General features: G+C 40.0%; 2 protein-coding genes across 3 annotated transcripts; both read left to right on the top strand.

The window, feature by feature from the left end:
- Window positions 1-1,187: 1,187 nt before the first annotated feature.
- On the top strand, window positions 1,188-5,123 carry snx22 (sorting nexin 22). Its single transcript, XM_061773378.1, has 7 exons — window positions 1,188-1,496; window positions 1,951-2,034; window positions 2,153-2,257; window positions 3,176-3,270; window positions 3,828-3,860; window positions 4,491-4,558; window positions 4,689-5,123. Exons 1-7 carry the CDS (start codon window positions 1,428-1,430, stop codon window positions 4,793-4,795), a joined length of 561 nt encoding a protein of 186 aa, XP_061629362.1. The 5' UTR covers window positions 1,188-1,427; the 3' UTR covers window positions 4,796-5,123.
- A 1,886-nt stretch (window positions 5,124-7,009) lies between these two features.
- On the top strand, window positions 7,010-15,845 carry adpgk (ADP-dependent glucokinase). 2 transcript variants are annotated; one of them, XM_061773376.1, is made up of 8 exons: window positions 7,010-7,273; window positions 8,559-8,782; window positions 9,783-10,008; window positions 10,105-10,167; window positions 10,339-10,459; window positions 11,450-11,646; window positions 12,409-12,507; window positions 12,747-15,845. In XM_061773376.1, exons 2-8 carry the CDS (start codon window positions 8,565-8,567, stop codon window positions 13,308-13,310), a joined length of 1,488 nt encoding a protein of 495 aa, XP_061629360.1. In that variant the 5' UTR covers window positions 7,010-7,273; window positions 8,559-8,564; the 3' UTR covers window positions 13,311-15,845. The 2 variants fall into 2 exon arrangements, with proteins under 2 accessions (XP_061629360.1, XP_061629361.1); XM_061773377.1 differs by having other exon boundaries at window positions 7,011-7,273; window positions 12,750-15,845.
- The last annotated feature ends 885 nt before the right edge of the window (window positions 15,846-16,730 follow it).

Genomic DNA, 16,730 nt, shown 5'->3' with positions numbered 1-16,730 from the left:
TTCATATGAATAATAATAATCCATTTAACTTATATAGCACTTTTCAAGGGACTCAAAGATGCTTTACAATTGCACACATTATTCATTACACAGTCACACCCAGGTGGTGATGAGATACTAGTATAGCCACTGGCAGTCTGACGGAAACATGGCTGCCATTCTGCGCCTACAGCCCCTCCAAACACATTTATTCGTGGGCAATGTGGGTTAAGTGTCTTGTCCAGGGAGACACAACAACAACATGTGCTCGGGCGGGGATATGAACCGGCACCCCTACGGTTGCTGGGTGTACACTTAACTAACCTTTGCGCCATGCCACCCCAGGTACTGATGGATGAGCAAATGTTCATCGCTGGAATCAACTTTAGCGTTACTAATAAATTTGTATTTGATTTGTTGCGACCCAAATTGTAGAAGTTTATTTACAGAAACTCTGAATTAGTAAGTGAACAGTTTAAAGTGTTTTGGGGTTTTACATCCCAGTTTCAGAAACTAACGTGGTCGTGTTTCATTGGGAAGTGAAAACCTCGACCTTGGACTACATCGCTTTCACATATTAGTCACACAATTCATTAGTTATGCACAGAGCCTTACTTGTGTCATCGTTCACCTTTTTTTTGCCTCAGTATTATGTTTACACTAATACTACTACTACTTTTATCATATTTAAATTACGATTTTGAAAAAAAAATGAAGAGAAAAAAAACACTCAATATTTTGGTAGGTATTTTGACAATTTCCCTCAAATAAATGGTCTAAATTACAGTATTTGTACTCAGATATATAGTCTAGGACTATATATATGTATAATAAAATGTATAATGTGTATTATGTATGTAAATTACAGTATTTGTACTCAGATATATAGTCTAGGACTATATATATGTATAATAAAATGTATAATGTGTATTATGTATGTATGAAACATGACTCAAGCAAAAACATGACTTAAGTGGAATCAGAAGAAATATATATATATATATATATATTCTACATTGTTACCTATATTGAAATAAATTCTAAACAAAATGTCTATATACAAATTTTGTATTTTAAAACTATTGTCTTTTTTTCCTCTTGTTATCTTAATTGAATACCTAACAAAACAACAACAGTTCAACCCAGAATAAATGCCTATAAAATGTTACATTCGCTCGCTAGTTTGTTGGTAGTTAGTTTCCTGTATGTTCAGCTGCACCTTTAATGTCCCGGATGTAGCACACCGTCCAATTAGCGTGGAGGTGGATCTCCGAGCAGACAGACTACTGCTGTTCACGCCCAAGTTGAGCTCTCACCACCCGGTCACATCCACAGTGACAAAGGCTCCTCCGAAAAAGACTCGCTGGAACAATTTGGACCGTTAAGTTAACAAATATATCAATAAATAACCCACAGTCACTCCAAATGCTTTGGGTGGGACAACGGGAATGCCAATGATACAAGTGACCATTCCATCCACCGAGAGGGAAGAGGACGACGTGGGGAAGTCCAAAAAGGTGAGTACTTTAAATCTACTTTGGTCCCTTTTGCTTTTGTTGTCCTTGTTTTTGTTCTCTTTGTGTATTTTGCTTGTGTTTGTGTGCTGGAGGAAAGACGGAAACGAAAGGTGAGTGCGCACCTGGAGGGGCGGGCGAGCATGTTGCCTCCTGTCGTGATGCGTTCAATGAAGCTTAGTAAAAGCGCACTATTGAAGAGTACGGTATAATTGTAAAATACAAATTTTAAAGTTACATTCGGTGCCTCCCGGTGGACACTTTTTTTTCTTTATTGAACAAATACAAAAACACGTTGTCCATATGTAAGCAACCAGCTAAACCATGCAGTGGTCTTTATTTCCCATTATATCGAGTTTAAAAATATAAATAAAACTACATTCCGCATTCTTACTTGCAGGAATATTTATTACAATTTATTTGATTCTTATTATTATTTTGTGCCTCTTTTGTGCAGCTCTTCCGAGTTGAAGTGCTGTTCAATGAGAGGAAACATTTTGTGCTGAGGAGGAGCAGCGAATTCCAGACTCTGCACAGAAAAGTGAGTCCATGTGACCGTCCCTGCTCCATCACACATTCTTCATTAGGCCTTCTACATGCTGTTATCTACGGAGTCATACTAGCTAATTTTTTTGTTTATTTTTTATCTGTGATATCAGCTCAGAAAGATCATCCAGACTCCTGATTTCCCGAGTAAAAGGAATCCTCATTTGAGGACCAAACCTCTGGAGCAGAGGAGGCAGGAGCTGGAGGATTACATACAGGTAAAAAAAAAAATGTAGTACGCCTTATATATCGGTACCATGATTTACAAGTTTAATGCCTTCCGTGACCAGTCTCTTAATTCACATGTGAAGAAATCAACTGGTTTTATATTATAAGTTTTGGTTCGCAACACAAAGCAAAAAAATTGACCTAGGGACTGCTCGTGGCTTGTAAAAGTCATAAGTCAATGGACCATTGTATTAACAGTGAATTATTATAAATGTAATGTTCCCAATAACGTAAAGAATGTCAAGTGAATTAACTTTTTCCTGGCCAATGTAAAATAGTACAGCCAATGCTTTCATTAACATTTTGACATTTCCCTAAGTGTAAAAAGAGCTTAACCAGGCCAGGTCCACACACACACACTCAAAGTCACAACTATCATTGGGGTGAAAAATTAGGATGGCGACCCCAAGTGGACAAAAACCATACCTGCACCTAACATGCACATTTTGTTGTTTAATAATCCATCCATTTTCTGAGCCGCTTCTCCTCACAAGGGTCGCGGGCGTGCTGGAGCCTATCCCAGCTGTCATCGGGCAGGAGGCGGGGTACACCCTGAACTGGTTGCCAGCCAATCGCAGGGCACATAGGAACAAACAACCATTCGCACTCACAGTCATGCCTACGGGCAATTCATGCATGTTTTTGGGATGTGGGAGGAAACCCACGCAGGCACGGGGAGAACATGCAAACTCCACACAGGCGGGGCCGGGGATTGAACCCGGGTCCTCAGAACTGTGAGGCTGACGCTCTAACCAGTCGCCCACCGTGCCGCCCTTGTTTAATAATACAAAATCTTATTTTCTTCCGATTACTCAATCGGTAGGATAATTGGGAAAATAATTGATTCTAAAAAATTTCAATGGGCTGCAGCCCAAGTATGTATTGAACGGATGTTGTGTCCTGTCCAGGAGATCATCTATCAGTATGAGGATGTGCCGCAGGAGCTGCTGGACTTCCTCCATGTCAAACATTATCACACGGGACACAAGATCAGCAGCATGGAGTGAGAACATTTACGACACCAGGACAGAACTCGCTCCGTTTGCGTCACTTTTACGCTGAAACTTTAGATAAATACAAATGCCATTAAACACAAATGAATGCAATCATAATGAAATGGTAAGCTAAATTATATATTTATTGGTCATGAAATAAATGATATACTTTTAATATATATATTTAAGGTTATATCTCACAATTTATTAATGAAAGGACGCTATAATCAATTTAATATACAAATATCATGAAATAATTAAGGTCGAGGGAATACGTAAATCAGCCATGAACTGGTCATGAAATAAATACATTTAACTTTATTTCACAGTTTGATACATGAATGGAAAATGTAATTAATATGTAAATACACTGTATGTAACATATTTTGTTCTTGATAATAATGCCATCAAAATGATTACATTATTATTTATGAATTTAAATGCCATTAAATAAAATCATAGATGCAATCCCATTCAGTTTGAACAATGCTTGACACAACATGGCTGTAGTATGTATGAGGTATCGTTTTGATTATTGATAATGAATGAATCGCTTTGATTTCAGATCACTTGATGACCTGGACAATCAGGATTACAGGTAAATAAAATTGGATGTTCCAAATATGAAGGCCTTAATTATCCTTTAAATTTACTCTAATGTATACCCACTGTTAAGGTCTTAAAATGCTACAGATGCAATAAATGACATCTACAATCGATATTTAAAAAAAGTTTACATAGCCCTATTCCAATGCCAGGTTTTTGTGATTAAAAAAACAAAAACATCATTGCAAAACTTTTTCAACCATTATAACCTGCACCACTCTGTTGAAAAAAATCTTTTCAAGAGGGGAAGTAAAAATAAACAAGTGAGATGATGTAGTTGCACAAGTGTGCACACCCTCTTATCTGGGGATGTGGCTGTGTTCAGGATGAACCCATCACATTCAAACTCATGTTTAATCGCAGTCAGACACCTGCCATCATTTAAAGTCCCCCTAATTAACATCAAATAAAGTTCCACTATTCGGGTAGCTTTTCTCACAGATTCTACTGGTTTTAGGTCACAACGGTGGAAAAGGTTTTGAAAGGTGGTCTATTTTTTTATTTTTTAATCACAAAAGCCTGGCATTTGAACAAGGAAGTGTAGACTTTTTATATCCACTGTAATTATCTGTTCATTGAAAACGCTTCCAAAAGTCAACTGAATAATGTTTGTTCCCTTTAGTTTTCAGTTCCCACATCAGCGAGTGATGGGATTCTTCCGGGATCCGTATGTGTCTGACTATAGATCAGGTAATTGACCTTTTCATCATGTTTATAAACATTATGTGTGATTGGGGTTATGAAAAGGTCTACAGGAGCCCCGGGTTGGCCAATAGTGTTGGCCTCTAGCACCACCTCTCGCTTTTGCTCTATGTTGCAGGTCTGCCTGATGTTGTCCTGGCAGGAGTCCTTCAGGGCTTCTACCGGAGGGACATCCGCGTCAGCTTCACGGCCCCCAGCAAGTCTGACACAAAAGCCCTCGAATGAGTGGGGAAAAAATGAAAGGCCATCAAAATGCATTGACAGAAGAATTCAATGGTTTTACCGCATAAGTGACTTTTTAGAGGGTCCTTTTAAAATGTCTTACAAACTTCCACAAGGGGCCAAATGCATCCTATCTTGGATCAGCATCACAGCCTTTTATGTAGCGTAGTGTCTTGTTCAGTAAGATACGCGTTTGCTTCAGGATGTCAGAATTATTGATGTAGTTTGCTTTCACTGAGGCTGACTCCTGTTTTTGTGTGTATTTGTTCTTCAACGTCTCTTGTCAAATGATTATGATGCGGTAGCTAATAAAGAAACAGATTGTGTTTGACCTCTTTCAAATGCTTGATTTTATATTTGTTTTAAATAGGTTAAGACAGGCCACTGTACTTGGGCACAAGTAAAAACTAATAATATCAATAGCACTAACTTGGATTTATATACAGTAGTCTTTCAAGGGTCCCAATGATAGGATTGTTTTTAATATGCAATAATGTTAAAGGATGTCATTTCAGATTTTTGCACAGATAACCATCCCACTTATAAATGTATTCGCAAATGCAGTTCAGAGTGTGATAACTTCGAGTGATGATGGTATAGTTAAACTGTTATGCTTCCTTGGGAAAATCCTTTATTCAATATTTTCATATATTTCTCGCTTAAGCTTAAATGCTTTAAAGAGCCACTATTAGAAAATGTGACAGACCGGAAGCAATGAAAATGTGAAGTAATATTTCCATTTTGAAGCAGATTAGTGATGGTGCATTTTTGCATGATTATTTTTTTAAATTTAAGATTACGTGTTAACATTTGCTGACATATCTTACCATGTTTTGCAATGTATATGTGCGCTAATTGTTAAAGAATATATTTTAACAGACACAACGACCATACTAAACTAGAAACCTCAATAAAATAGCCTGTTTTAGTAAGGTATGTTTGGGATCGCTAATAAATGTCATAAAGTGTGCTTAAAGTCCAAACAGGAGGTTCTGTTGCAGTACATTCTGGAACTTGTAGTATCTGTTAATCTTGCGTTAGGGGGACATTGGTGACTTTAAAAATTGTTTTTTATCAGATAAAAGGTTGTTGTTGTTTTGTACCCTGAAAGCCTTGTAGCTATGGTACAGAAAAGTACACAGAAGATAACTTTTGAGAGATTCATCACTGTACTCAGCTGTTTAAAAAGACATCTCAAGTTACATTATTTTTTGACACTACATGTTATGTTACAGGACAGAGCTACAGACAGTGTTTTTAGAGAGGTTTTTTTCCACGAACAAAAATTTGCAAGACAAATGTATATTTTCCTCTTCAAACAAGTTAGATTATAAATAGTGTATGTTTAAATGATATAATTAAATATTTATTAATTATTAGCTCAAGCAGTACATGCTTTGAAAATGAGGCAGACAGTTACATTAATTAATAAAACTATATGCATCGGTGTTCTCAACATAGCTACATCCCACTGAAAAGAGCGTGTGCACACTTGTGCAACCACATTATCTTAATTTACTTTTACTTCTCCTCTTGAAAAGATGTTTTTTGTTTTGTTTTTGTTTTCCCCAAAAGAGTTTTTACAGGTCATACTGTAGATCACATTATGGTGGGAATTTTTTTGAAATAATAAAACCCACTCCTCCTCACTAGGGTCGGGGGCGTGCTGGAGGCCATCCCAGCTATCTTCGGGCGAGAGGCGGGGTACACCCTGAACTGGTCGCATTCAAACTCACGTTAAATGGTACTCAGCACACACCTGCGGCCATTTTAAGAGGCTCAGATTAACCCCAAACAAAGTTAAGATGTTCTAGTAAGATGTTCCTGACAGGCTATAATTAATGGTGGTTTTGAAATCAATTATCTTGATCTCATTTCCTTTATATCATAAAAATGCGGCATTTGAACAAGGGTGTGTCGACGTTTTATATCCACTGTCTGTACCCATCCAAATGACTTGAATTTATTATTCATAAAAAACATTTAAAACATTGAAATTACAAATTTGGAAGAAAAAAAATCTGCAGTCAAAGTCATTTGTATTTAATATTTATCTATTTTATGTTGTGTGGTTTTTTTCTCTTTAGTCGTAAAATCCGGAAAAGCAAATATGGACTATGTTGTTGATTTATGTTGGAAGCAGGGGTCCTACCAAGCCTATGGATAAGACACTATTAATAGACGAAGGTGGGCGTTCTCGACCGTGGAAGTCCTCTGTCAGCCGCCAGCGTGTTCGTACTGCGCTTGCGTCGTGCGGGAAGGCGGAAGTGTGTCTGGCTGTGTGCTGACGGCGGCGCTCTTACGATCCCGTTGGGACTTCCACTTACCTTCTACACCGCCTCTCGTCCGTTCAATGACGCCGTTCCTCCCCTCTCTCTCCGCGGCCAGCGTCCAGCGAGATTAGCGCCCTTGATGCGGTTCTCCGGGAGACGACAACACGTTCCTCGGCGACACGTTTGAAGGCTGCTCCTCGGACCGCTGGTATGTTCTGCTACCGCTCTTGTCAGCCATTAAGCGTTTTAGCTCCCACGGTTTGAGTGATTAAAAACTTGACGTGGAGGAATATAAATAGAAAATATGTCTGTTAATGAGATGACTCGTTCCTCTGAGCGGCCTAGAGCTACTTACTATTGTCACGTTAATTTTGGGCGAACTTCACTTAAAAAGACAACACGGTATGCTAGCTAGCGTTAGCAGAGGAAGAAAACTATACTGTAACAATTCCTCAATTGTAAAAATACTTTCAGTCGAACAACCCAAAAGGCGTGCAATTTGCAGTTCAGCCCAAAATAATTTCAGCGGAAACTTGCAAGTAGGGCTGCAACTAAGGATTGTTAAAAACCTTTTGAACTTTCCATCCCTTTATTCAAACACAGGACATTATTTCAAATTGACAGTGCAGAAAATGCACAAACATAAACTGATTATTATTCAGTTACTGGTTAGGTGCGTATCATGTCAGAAAATAGGCAAAAATGTTGATAATTCTTTTCCAAAGTAGAAGATATTTTGATGAAACAAAGATAATTTGTCTGCTTTATTATTACAATAATATTAATATTTACTGCTTTAGCACTGTAATAATTAATATTTACTGTTGAATGGTTGAAATTCTGATGATTTGGACAATTTTAAGTCAAACAAGGTCTCGAAACGTCTAATTGATTATCAAAAATTGTTGATTAATTTGATAATTGTTTAGTTCTCATTTAATCGATTGGTTTTTGCACCTCTACCTGGGAGTTCAAACCATCGTCATACTCGTAATCGCAATGAATCATGATACACAAACTGTTTAATTTTTAATTAAGTTAATGCTATGTTCTTATAAAGTACTGTACAATAATATAGAGTGCAATTTTCGTTATTATAAGAATAACACATTACAACCTTGTAGGTTTTTTTTGGGGGGGGGGGGGGGGTGTTTAACGATTATTGGCATTGACTCTCAAAATGTTGTTTCCCAATAAGATCACTGGGGGTCGCAGTTTTTCAATTACAGTGAGTTGGTGCTACGTATGCAAGAGTCAATCGCCAGGTGTGCGGTTGTGAGTTGCCCACTGTAATTTGTTTATGATTGCGCAGTTAAGTTGCGTTTGGGCGTGTTGTTCGGTATGCGGGTCTTAAGTTCATTGTAGACGCTAAAATGTGAGTTTGAAGGGTTGTTTGTTTCTAGAAAATGGATGGGTGCAATATTTCATCTTGGGGAAATTGTCTGAATTCCCACGGGAGAGACCTGACTTATTTTCATTGTTTGCCTTCACAGCGCATCATGTGGAGGAAGGCGTCTGTGGCGGCCCTGCTGGCCCTGGCGGTCGGCTACCTCTACCACGGCTGCCCCGAACTTCCCGAGCAGCTCCTCCATTACATCAGCCCGGCCAGCTCCCATTCGTCCCCGCAGAGCCAGCGCCGCCTGGAGCAGGTCATTTCCAACGCCTGGGACTCGCTGATCACGTTGCCCACGCGGCAGTGGACCAGAGTGGCCGTAGGGTAGGTTTAACGTCTGCTTGCTGGATGTTTACTGCTCCATTTGCAAACCGGAGGCTTGTTTGTCTACTCAGGCATGTCTGGGCTTGACCTAAGATCTTCTTAAAATGAGGAATGTGTCCTGAGCACCAGAAGATTGTTGCACGCTACTCGTTTTTCCCAGTGTGTCCTCATTTAGATCTGAAGATGTCAGGGTCAAAATTTGGTGACGCAACACAATCTGTTGCAGGTTAACTTTATTTTAATTTGTGGGAATAACACAAATTAATCTCTGTATGAGAAAACTACAATAAAATACAACTACAGGGTTAATATGTATTTATAGCAATTTGGAATTGTTGTCTGTGTTTTTAGCCTATGGAAAAAAGTACAAAACAATGGTTTTGTACTCGACTGGTGTTTTTATGTCACGAAAAAAGAGTGCTTCAATTTAACGGACAATTTGATGTAACGGATGACCGCTCCCCCCATTAGTCCATTACATCAAGGTTCCACTGTACATGGAGTCGGTCTTAACTCCTCAGTAAGCTCCAGTAACATAGTTTTTTTGCAGAGGATAAGGAATATATGCCCCTGAGTATTCTTATATTATGTGTTCCACTATTTGTTGTTTGAAGGGTTACAACATCAGAGATGGATACTATTTGTTAGCCCTTCTATGGCATTTACCCAGTGTTAGCATCAAGCTAGCAGACTTTAAGGCAAGGTTATGTGGTTGTTTTAAATATACGATGTGTAATTATTTGTTTTATGTTTAGTTTGACAGAACACTTCAACTGAGTGAGTTGTGTTCACTGCCACCATACAGCGTTTGTATTGTTTTTGCTCACTAGCCAAAGCAAGAATCGGCTGAACGAAGTTAGGTCACTCGTATCTCAAGCCACCACTGTTGTACAATGCAGGCAAAAACAAAACGGGTTCATTTTAGCGTATGCCGCTAAAAACAGATGACAGGCAGCAAGGTTTGGACCCCCTAATCCAGTGTTTCCTGTCCCTGGTTAAGGGTGAATGCCTGCGTGGACGTGGTGGTGTCTGGAGTGGGTCTGCTGCAGGCACTGGCCCTAGACCCCGGCAGCGGCCTGGATCACGAGGTGCTGCACTCGAAAGAGGACCTGCGGGAGGCCTTCGTCCATTTCATGGAGCGCGGGGCGGCCGCCGAGCGCTTCTTCAGCGACAAGGAGGTCTTCCGTCGGATCGCCCGGGCGGCGGCTGAGTACCCCGGCGCCAAGGTGACGGCCGACCTACCGCCCACCTGGCACCCTCCACACCAATTCTACTACTTGGGATGCCACTTACACCTCAAACTTTCAATCTTTGTCGTACAGCTGTATGTCGGAGGGAACGCCGCCCTCATCGGTCAGAAGCTCGCCACTTATCCGGCTCTCATGGTAAGCATTTTGCTCCAAGCCTCCCCCTCCAGGAGTGAAGGGTTGAGGAATTGTTGCACTGTTTTTGTTAATATAGTAAACCTTTACTATTCGTGGGGTTTAAACCTGCCGCAAATCGTAGAAGGCAAATTCTCAATCAAGATGTGCAGGAAATTGTTTTTAACACTGCAGGTTTTGCTATGTGGGCCGGTGGGGCCTAAACTTCACGAGATGCTGGATGAGCAGATTGTTGTTCCGCCGAGTTCTCTGCAGGAGACGGACGAATACCATCTCATCCTGGAATACAAAGCAGGTAATGTGCACTCGTTTAATAAGTTCCTCCTGAATGCCGTTTTTTGTTTGTTTGCTTGTTCATACAGTGTAGTGGATACAAAAGGTCTACACACCCCTCTTCAAATGGCAGGTTTTTGTGATACACAAAAATGAGACGAAGTTCAATCATTTACAAGCTTTTTCAGCCATTAATGTGAGCTATGACCTGTACAACTCAACTGAGAAAAAAAAGCGCTCTTATTGAGATGACCAACTGAGATAATGTGGTTGCACAAGTGTGCACACCCTCTTATAACTGGGGATGTAGCTGTGTTTAGACTAACCAATAACATTCAAACTCATTAAATTGGAGTCGGCACACACCTGCCACCATTTGTGCCCAAATGAAGTTCAGATGTTCTGGTAGGCTTTTCTTGACAGGTTACAGATCACATTCATGTTGGAGAAAGTTTTGAAATGATTGATCTTGGTCTCTTTTTGTATATCACAAAAACCTGGCATTTGAACAGACTTGCTATATACACAGTGACAATATATCATTAAAACTTGTGTATGTGTAAATGTTGCTGGCTGCTGTGCTTAAGTTCTCACACAGGAATAATAAATGTGAATAACTATTCTTGTAATATGAATTTATTCCTGTAAATTTGCAATTGTTTTCGTCACAAAATTACAGTTTTATATTCTTGTAATATTCCATATATTTTTCTCCTTCACAGGTTTTAAAGATGTATTACAGACCGAAAACGAAAAACATATTACGAGAATAAAATCCATAAAATAGCAGAAATAAGACTTTTAAAAAAGGTCATATTTATAAAAAACAGTTAATGATTTATTTTTTGTTTTAATTCATCCGCCCATTCATCCATTTTCTCTGCTGCTTTATACGGGTGTCGAGGGTGAACTGGAACCTGTCCCAGCTGACTTTGGCCAAGAAGCGGGGTACACCCTGGATTAGTCGCCCGGGCTTTTTCTTTTGTCGGACTTACAGATTTTGTGTCACCAGGTGAGCAGTGGGGTTCAACGCGGGCGCCTCAAGCCAACCGCTTCATCTTCTCGCACGACGTGTCCAACGGGGAGATGAGCTCGCTGGAGACGTTCGTGGCGAGCCTGGAGGAGTTCCAGCCCGACTTGGTGGTCTTGTCTGGGCTGCACATGATGGAGGGCCAGGGCAGGCAGCTGTGGGAGGAGCGGCTCAAAGAGGTCCGTAAACGCACGTGGCTTAAAGACTACGGGTGACTAATTTTGGTGATGGGAAGTAATGAATTACAAATACTTAATTACTGTAATAGATTTTTCAGGTATATTTACTTGAGTATTTATTTTTCTGAAAACGTTTTACTTTTACGAGCTATATTTGAACACATAGCATAAAGGTCTGAGCCAACGGTAGCTTTTTGTTTAAAAAAAAAAAAATAATAATCACTGTGCCAAGTTATCAAAATGGATAATTTATAATTGACAGTAAGAATTTGTTTTTTACTTTTGTACTTAAGTACATTTAATCTGTACATTTTGTTCTTTTACTTAAAGGTGTTGAATCAGTACTTTTACCTTATATATATATATATATATATATTTTTTTTTTAAACAAGTACAGTATCTCTACTTAAGTACTGTACTTTTGCCACCTCAGACTTACTTCATTGCTTATGTTTAGTACCACAACATTAGGTACAAATGTGTAATCTCCACATATAATAAGATCCAGCACAAGCTGTTTCAAAATGTCTGCCTTTCCAAAAAAAAAAAGGCTAATTTTTATGATATTGTAGCTGAATAAAGATTGTATGATAAAGCTCTCCTATTGGATCTAATTAGATTCTGTGGGTGCAACTAATGGCCTTTTTGTGTATACATTGGGCTGAAGTTTTGGTGGTAGATGTATTACAACAACCTTAAGTTAATTCAAATCAACATGCTCTAAGATTTTTTTTAAAAGTTGACTGTGTTCCCTCCTGGCAGGCGGTGGCAGCCATATCGGACATTGGTAAGGACATCCCCATCCATTTGGAGCTGGCGAGCATGACGGACAGAGACTACATGAACAGCATCATGCAGGAGGTACATGTTCGAAACAGCGTAGAAATGGAAATTATGTTTCATAACTTTTTTTAAGTATACAGGCAATCACAGATGCGGCCCACGTTATTTTTGAAACGTAAAATGGAGTTCATACATGAACGCAGCTGCAAGCTAACAATGTACAAGTAATTAAAATGTCAATTTCCTATAATGTGTCCCCTTTTTAAAGTTTGTGTCGACTGACTGTATTCCATGACGTGTTTGTGTCTTCCTGTTAGCAGGTCATGCCCATTGTCAGCTCCATCGGGCTGAACGAGCAGGAGCTGCTTTTCCTCTCTCAGGCCGGCGGCGGACCTCACGCTCACCTCGCCGCGTGGAAGGGCGTCCCCGACGTGGGCCAAGTCAGCGACATCCTCCTGTGGATCCTGGAGCGCCACGGTCGCAGCGACCCCTCGTCGGAGGCCGACCTGACCCGCGTCCACTTCCACACGCTGGCGTACCACGTGCTGGCCACGGTGGACGGCTACTGGGCCAACCAGGTGGCGGCGGTGACGGCGGGGGCGCGCGTGGCCAGCAGCCAGGCGTGCGGCACCCGCGCCGTCGACGCCACCAAAGTGGAGCTGAAGGCGCCGCTGCGGTTTCACAGTTCGCACTCGGAGCCGCGGGTGGCGCTGTCTCTCGACCCGGCAGCTCCGGTGACGGTGTGGCGTCGGGGCAACGTCACCTTTCACATGACGCCGGTGCTGGTGTGCAAGCAGCCGCTTCGAACGGTCGGGCTCGGCGACGCCATCTCGGCAGAGGGGCTCGTTTACTCTGAGTTAAAGAGCCAGCAGCCCTTCTGACCGCGCCGGTGCTTCTGCGTCTTCATCTGGACACTTTGGAAATCCTGCCTGCGAACACGTCACCTGCCTACGCCCGAGGTCGGATTCTATGCACGGGGAAGGAGGGTCGGCACTGCGCTGTCTTTGAGTTGAAGGGGCTTACAAAATTTTGCTCCAATTTCTTGAAGTTCGGTGTGCCTAGGGTTGCAAAAGAGTGGAAAATTTCCAGGAAGTTTCCATAGGAAGTTAAGCTGTTGAATTTTGGAAATACATAGAAACCCTGCATATTTGCGATTTTATAGTTGTTTGATTTGTTTGGCGCTGGATGCCCTTCCTAACACAACCCACTCTTTTTATTTTTTATTTTTGTTTTCGTAACTAATGGCTGAGTATTGGGCACTGGCTGGGAATCGAACCCATGCCGTTTGCACTAAAGCTTGCTCGTAATTTACATTTCATGACACAATGTACCGAGCAAGCAATAGTTTGTTACTCGTAAAAATTAAAAAGTTGGGGTGCTCCCAAGTCAAAGTACTGGAATGAAATCTTGTTTTAGTCAAGAATGGATCAGGCTAAAATATATTTCCCCCCACTATATATACCATAAGTTCCCCATTAGTAATGGCCCATTGGCCTCCGATAAAGGGTGGACAGCCAGCTCTGTTTTGTAAATTCCTGTTAATTCCCAAGGAAAGTTTCCAACTTTCAAAATTCCCAGAATTTTGCAACCATAGGGTGTGCCTTCAGAGAAGTCTCGCATATTCACGTTTCAGGTCCAAATGGGAAAAGTCACCGAGGCTATGTCCACACACACAAATATTTTTGTAAAATGTATCCTGGCTAGAAACTACAGGAAAGGGGAAAAAAATATAACAGGAAGTCAAACACGCAGTAAAAGTTGTAAACATCATCCACTTCTGCTCAGTCATCCACATGGTGGCTAACTGTCAAATGCTCATTGGACAAAAGTCATTGGACGCATGCAGGTTCATTGAAGACTCTAAATTGTCCATAGGTGTGAATTGTTGTGTACAGTCCAGGGTGCAGCCCACCTTTTGTTCAGAGTCAGCTGGGATAGGCTCAATAGATAATGGATGGGTGTGCTGTTTTTTCCCCCCCTGATGAATAGGGAAAACCGACTCCACTATCAGTCCACGTCATACCCCTTTTCCTTAGTTAGCCATTGTCACAACGAAGGCAATTCATTTTGTGATTGGCTAAACATTTAGAGGTCATAGCACCACCTGGTGCTTTGGCATGCACACGGCGGCCCTCAAATATGTTTACATGTTTGGATTTTTTTTTTTTACGGTATTTATTTTTTAAGACCATAATATAAAACCTGTGGATGTGTGGACATAGCCTTCTGAGGAAAATCTTCACATTGAAATGAAAACTGACTTAACGTTTACTTTGTAGAATGTCTGTCACACACGCGCTGTCACGTGTTTTTCTTAGTTTGTTGCATTTGTGTACAAAAAAGTACATTTTAGAGTTCCTTGGAGAAGATAGAAGGTATTAAAAGAAGTTGTTTTTTTTCTTTCCCCCAGATAATTCTTCTACTTTAAAGGTGCAAAGCACAAACAAATATTGCTGTGACCGTCCGAAGTGGAAAATAATCTGTTTCAGGTTGACTTTCAAGTTGTTCTCATTTTAAAACATTGTTTTTTTTTTTCCTCCATGGGAAGTCATTTAATGTGGTCATCATTCAAACATTGGACTGTTTTAAGTTACTTGCAAACATAGAGAAGCTAACTACTGTGTAATTAATCTAAGACAAGTAAAACTTACTCACCTGCAGTACTGTCACCTAGTGGTGTTTAAAGACTAAATGGCCAGACCATATCATGATGCAGTTATGGTCCATTTTTGGTTCTGCAGTTATCACACATTTCGTCTTTGCCATCATTGGCATTGTGTAAAACACACACGAAAGCCAAAGAACAATCTAAACTAGGAGTTTGTCTTCACATGACTTCACATGTAACCATGACTTTTGTTTGACTTTTGAGGCATATTTTGACAGAAGATTTTAGTTGAAGTCTGAAATGTTCGACTTTGGAAGTTCCGCTGTATATTTGACTGAAAAACAATGTTTGACTTCATTTTTGTGCTCCAATTACCTCAGCTGGCCAGTGAAGGCACTGAACTATGGCGTCTTAATGCAAAGCCGACCTGGCAATTTTAGTTGATCACATGGGACTCTTTGCACTAGAAAAAGGCAGGCGGGCCGCAAAGGTGAATGTAACTACGTCCCCTCCCATAGCAAGTACAATCTAGTCTATTGTTAGTCTCTCAACATGTCATTAAACTTTGTACTGTAATGTGTCTTGTGCTAGGCTAACTGTGATGGAAAGAAATGATACATGGATGAGATGACTTCATAAGAAGAAGAAATATTCCTGTGTACATGTTTTGTTTTTTTTTCTTCATAATGCAGGGGTGGAGAGAGGTTGTTTTTTTCCCCCAAAAGGGGCCATTTTAGTTTCCTGAGGGCCATACTAAATGTATGAAAAAATATGATGCCAAGATCAAATAAATGCTTATTGTTATATACGAGCGTTTGTGGTTTGAATGTTTTGTGGGGAAAGTATGGTGCAAGTGGTTAGCATGTCGGGCTCACGGTTTGGGGTTTGAATCTTAAACAGCTACTTTACTACATTTTAATACAAAGGTCAACCAGTTGTTATGCACTTCAGAAATAACACATTTGGTCAAATTACTTTGGGGTTAACTATTTCATTGTTGTTGCGCTGTAGCTTGTCCCTATGGTTTGGTGTCATGCTACAATACTGACCTTTGAACTATAGCTACAATTTTTATAGAATATTGTCATTCCTAATATACTAATATAAGACTGATTTAAAAAATAGTACAAACAAAATAACCTTTGGGGAAAGTTCACAGGGAAGTTTTTATTTTTTTAATTTAAGAATAGCGAAACAAAAATCATATCACTGGTAAGCTATTTATTTTAGACAGGTCTGCAGGCTACGTATGTGATCCTTGTGTGCTTCCTATAGTGCCCACGGGCCCCATGTTGGTGACCCCCTCCTTTCTGTAGACATTTTATATATATATATATATGTATGTTTATATATATATATATATATATATATATGTGTATGTATGTATATGTATACAAATATACATGCACAAAACATGGTTAAAAAACATGTTTAATCAATGTTTGTTCTTGCTAACAACTTCAGAGTTGCTCCAAACTACAAAATATTAAATATGTTTTTTTAGGATTTTAACTTTCTAAATGCCAGTTTTATTTTTGGAATAAATGGGTTTTTTAAAGTGCTTTACTTTCCATATAATAGTAGTTTGAGCTGATTCTTTGACATGTCATGATCAGCAACAAAATTGATTTGACAGCGTTTGTATTTTTTTATGTATTGTAGCTCCAAACACCCTTTCCGAACACTTTTGTGG

This window comes from Phyllopteryx taeniolatus, chromosome 5, assembly GCF_024500385.1.
Source record: "Phyllopteryx taeniolatus isolate TA_2022b chromosome 5, UOR_Ptae_1.2, whole genome shotgun sequence".
NCBI classification, from domain to species: Eukaryota; Metazoa; Chordata; class Actinopteri; order Syngnathiformes; family Syngnathidae; genus Phyllopteryx; species Phyllopteryx taeniolatus.
This window is presented reverse-complemented; position numbering and strand designations above follow the sequence as displayed.

Coding starts and splice junctions, on each gene's coding strand:
- adpgk (XM_061773376.1), top strand. CDS start 8,565: ATGTGGAGGAAGGCGTCTGTGGCGGCCCTGCTGGCCCTGGCGGTCGGC. Junction 10,009..10,104: donor CTGAGTACCCCGGCGCCAAG/GTGACGGCCGAC, acceptor TTTGTCGTACAG/CTGTATGTCGGAGGGAACGC. Junction 12,508..12,746: donor TGAACAGCATCATGCAGGAG/GTACATGTTCGA, acceptor TCTTCCTGTTAG/CAGGTCATGCCCATTGTCAG.
- snx22 (XM_061773378.1), top strand. CDS start 1,428: ATGCCAATGATACAAGTGACCATTCCATCCACCGAGAGGGAAGAGGAC. Junction 2,035..2,152: donor TCCAGACTCTGCACAGAAAA/GTGAGTCCATGT, acceptor CTGTGATATCAG/CTCAGAAAGATCATCCAGAC. Junction 3,271..3,827: donor CACAAGATCAGCAGCATGGA/GTGAGAACATTT, acceptor CTTTGATTTCAG/ATCACTTGATGACCTGGACA.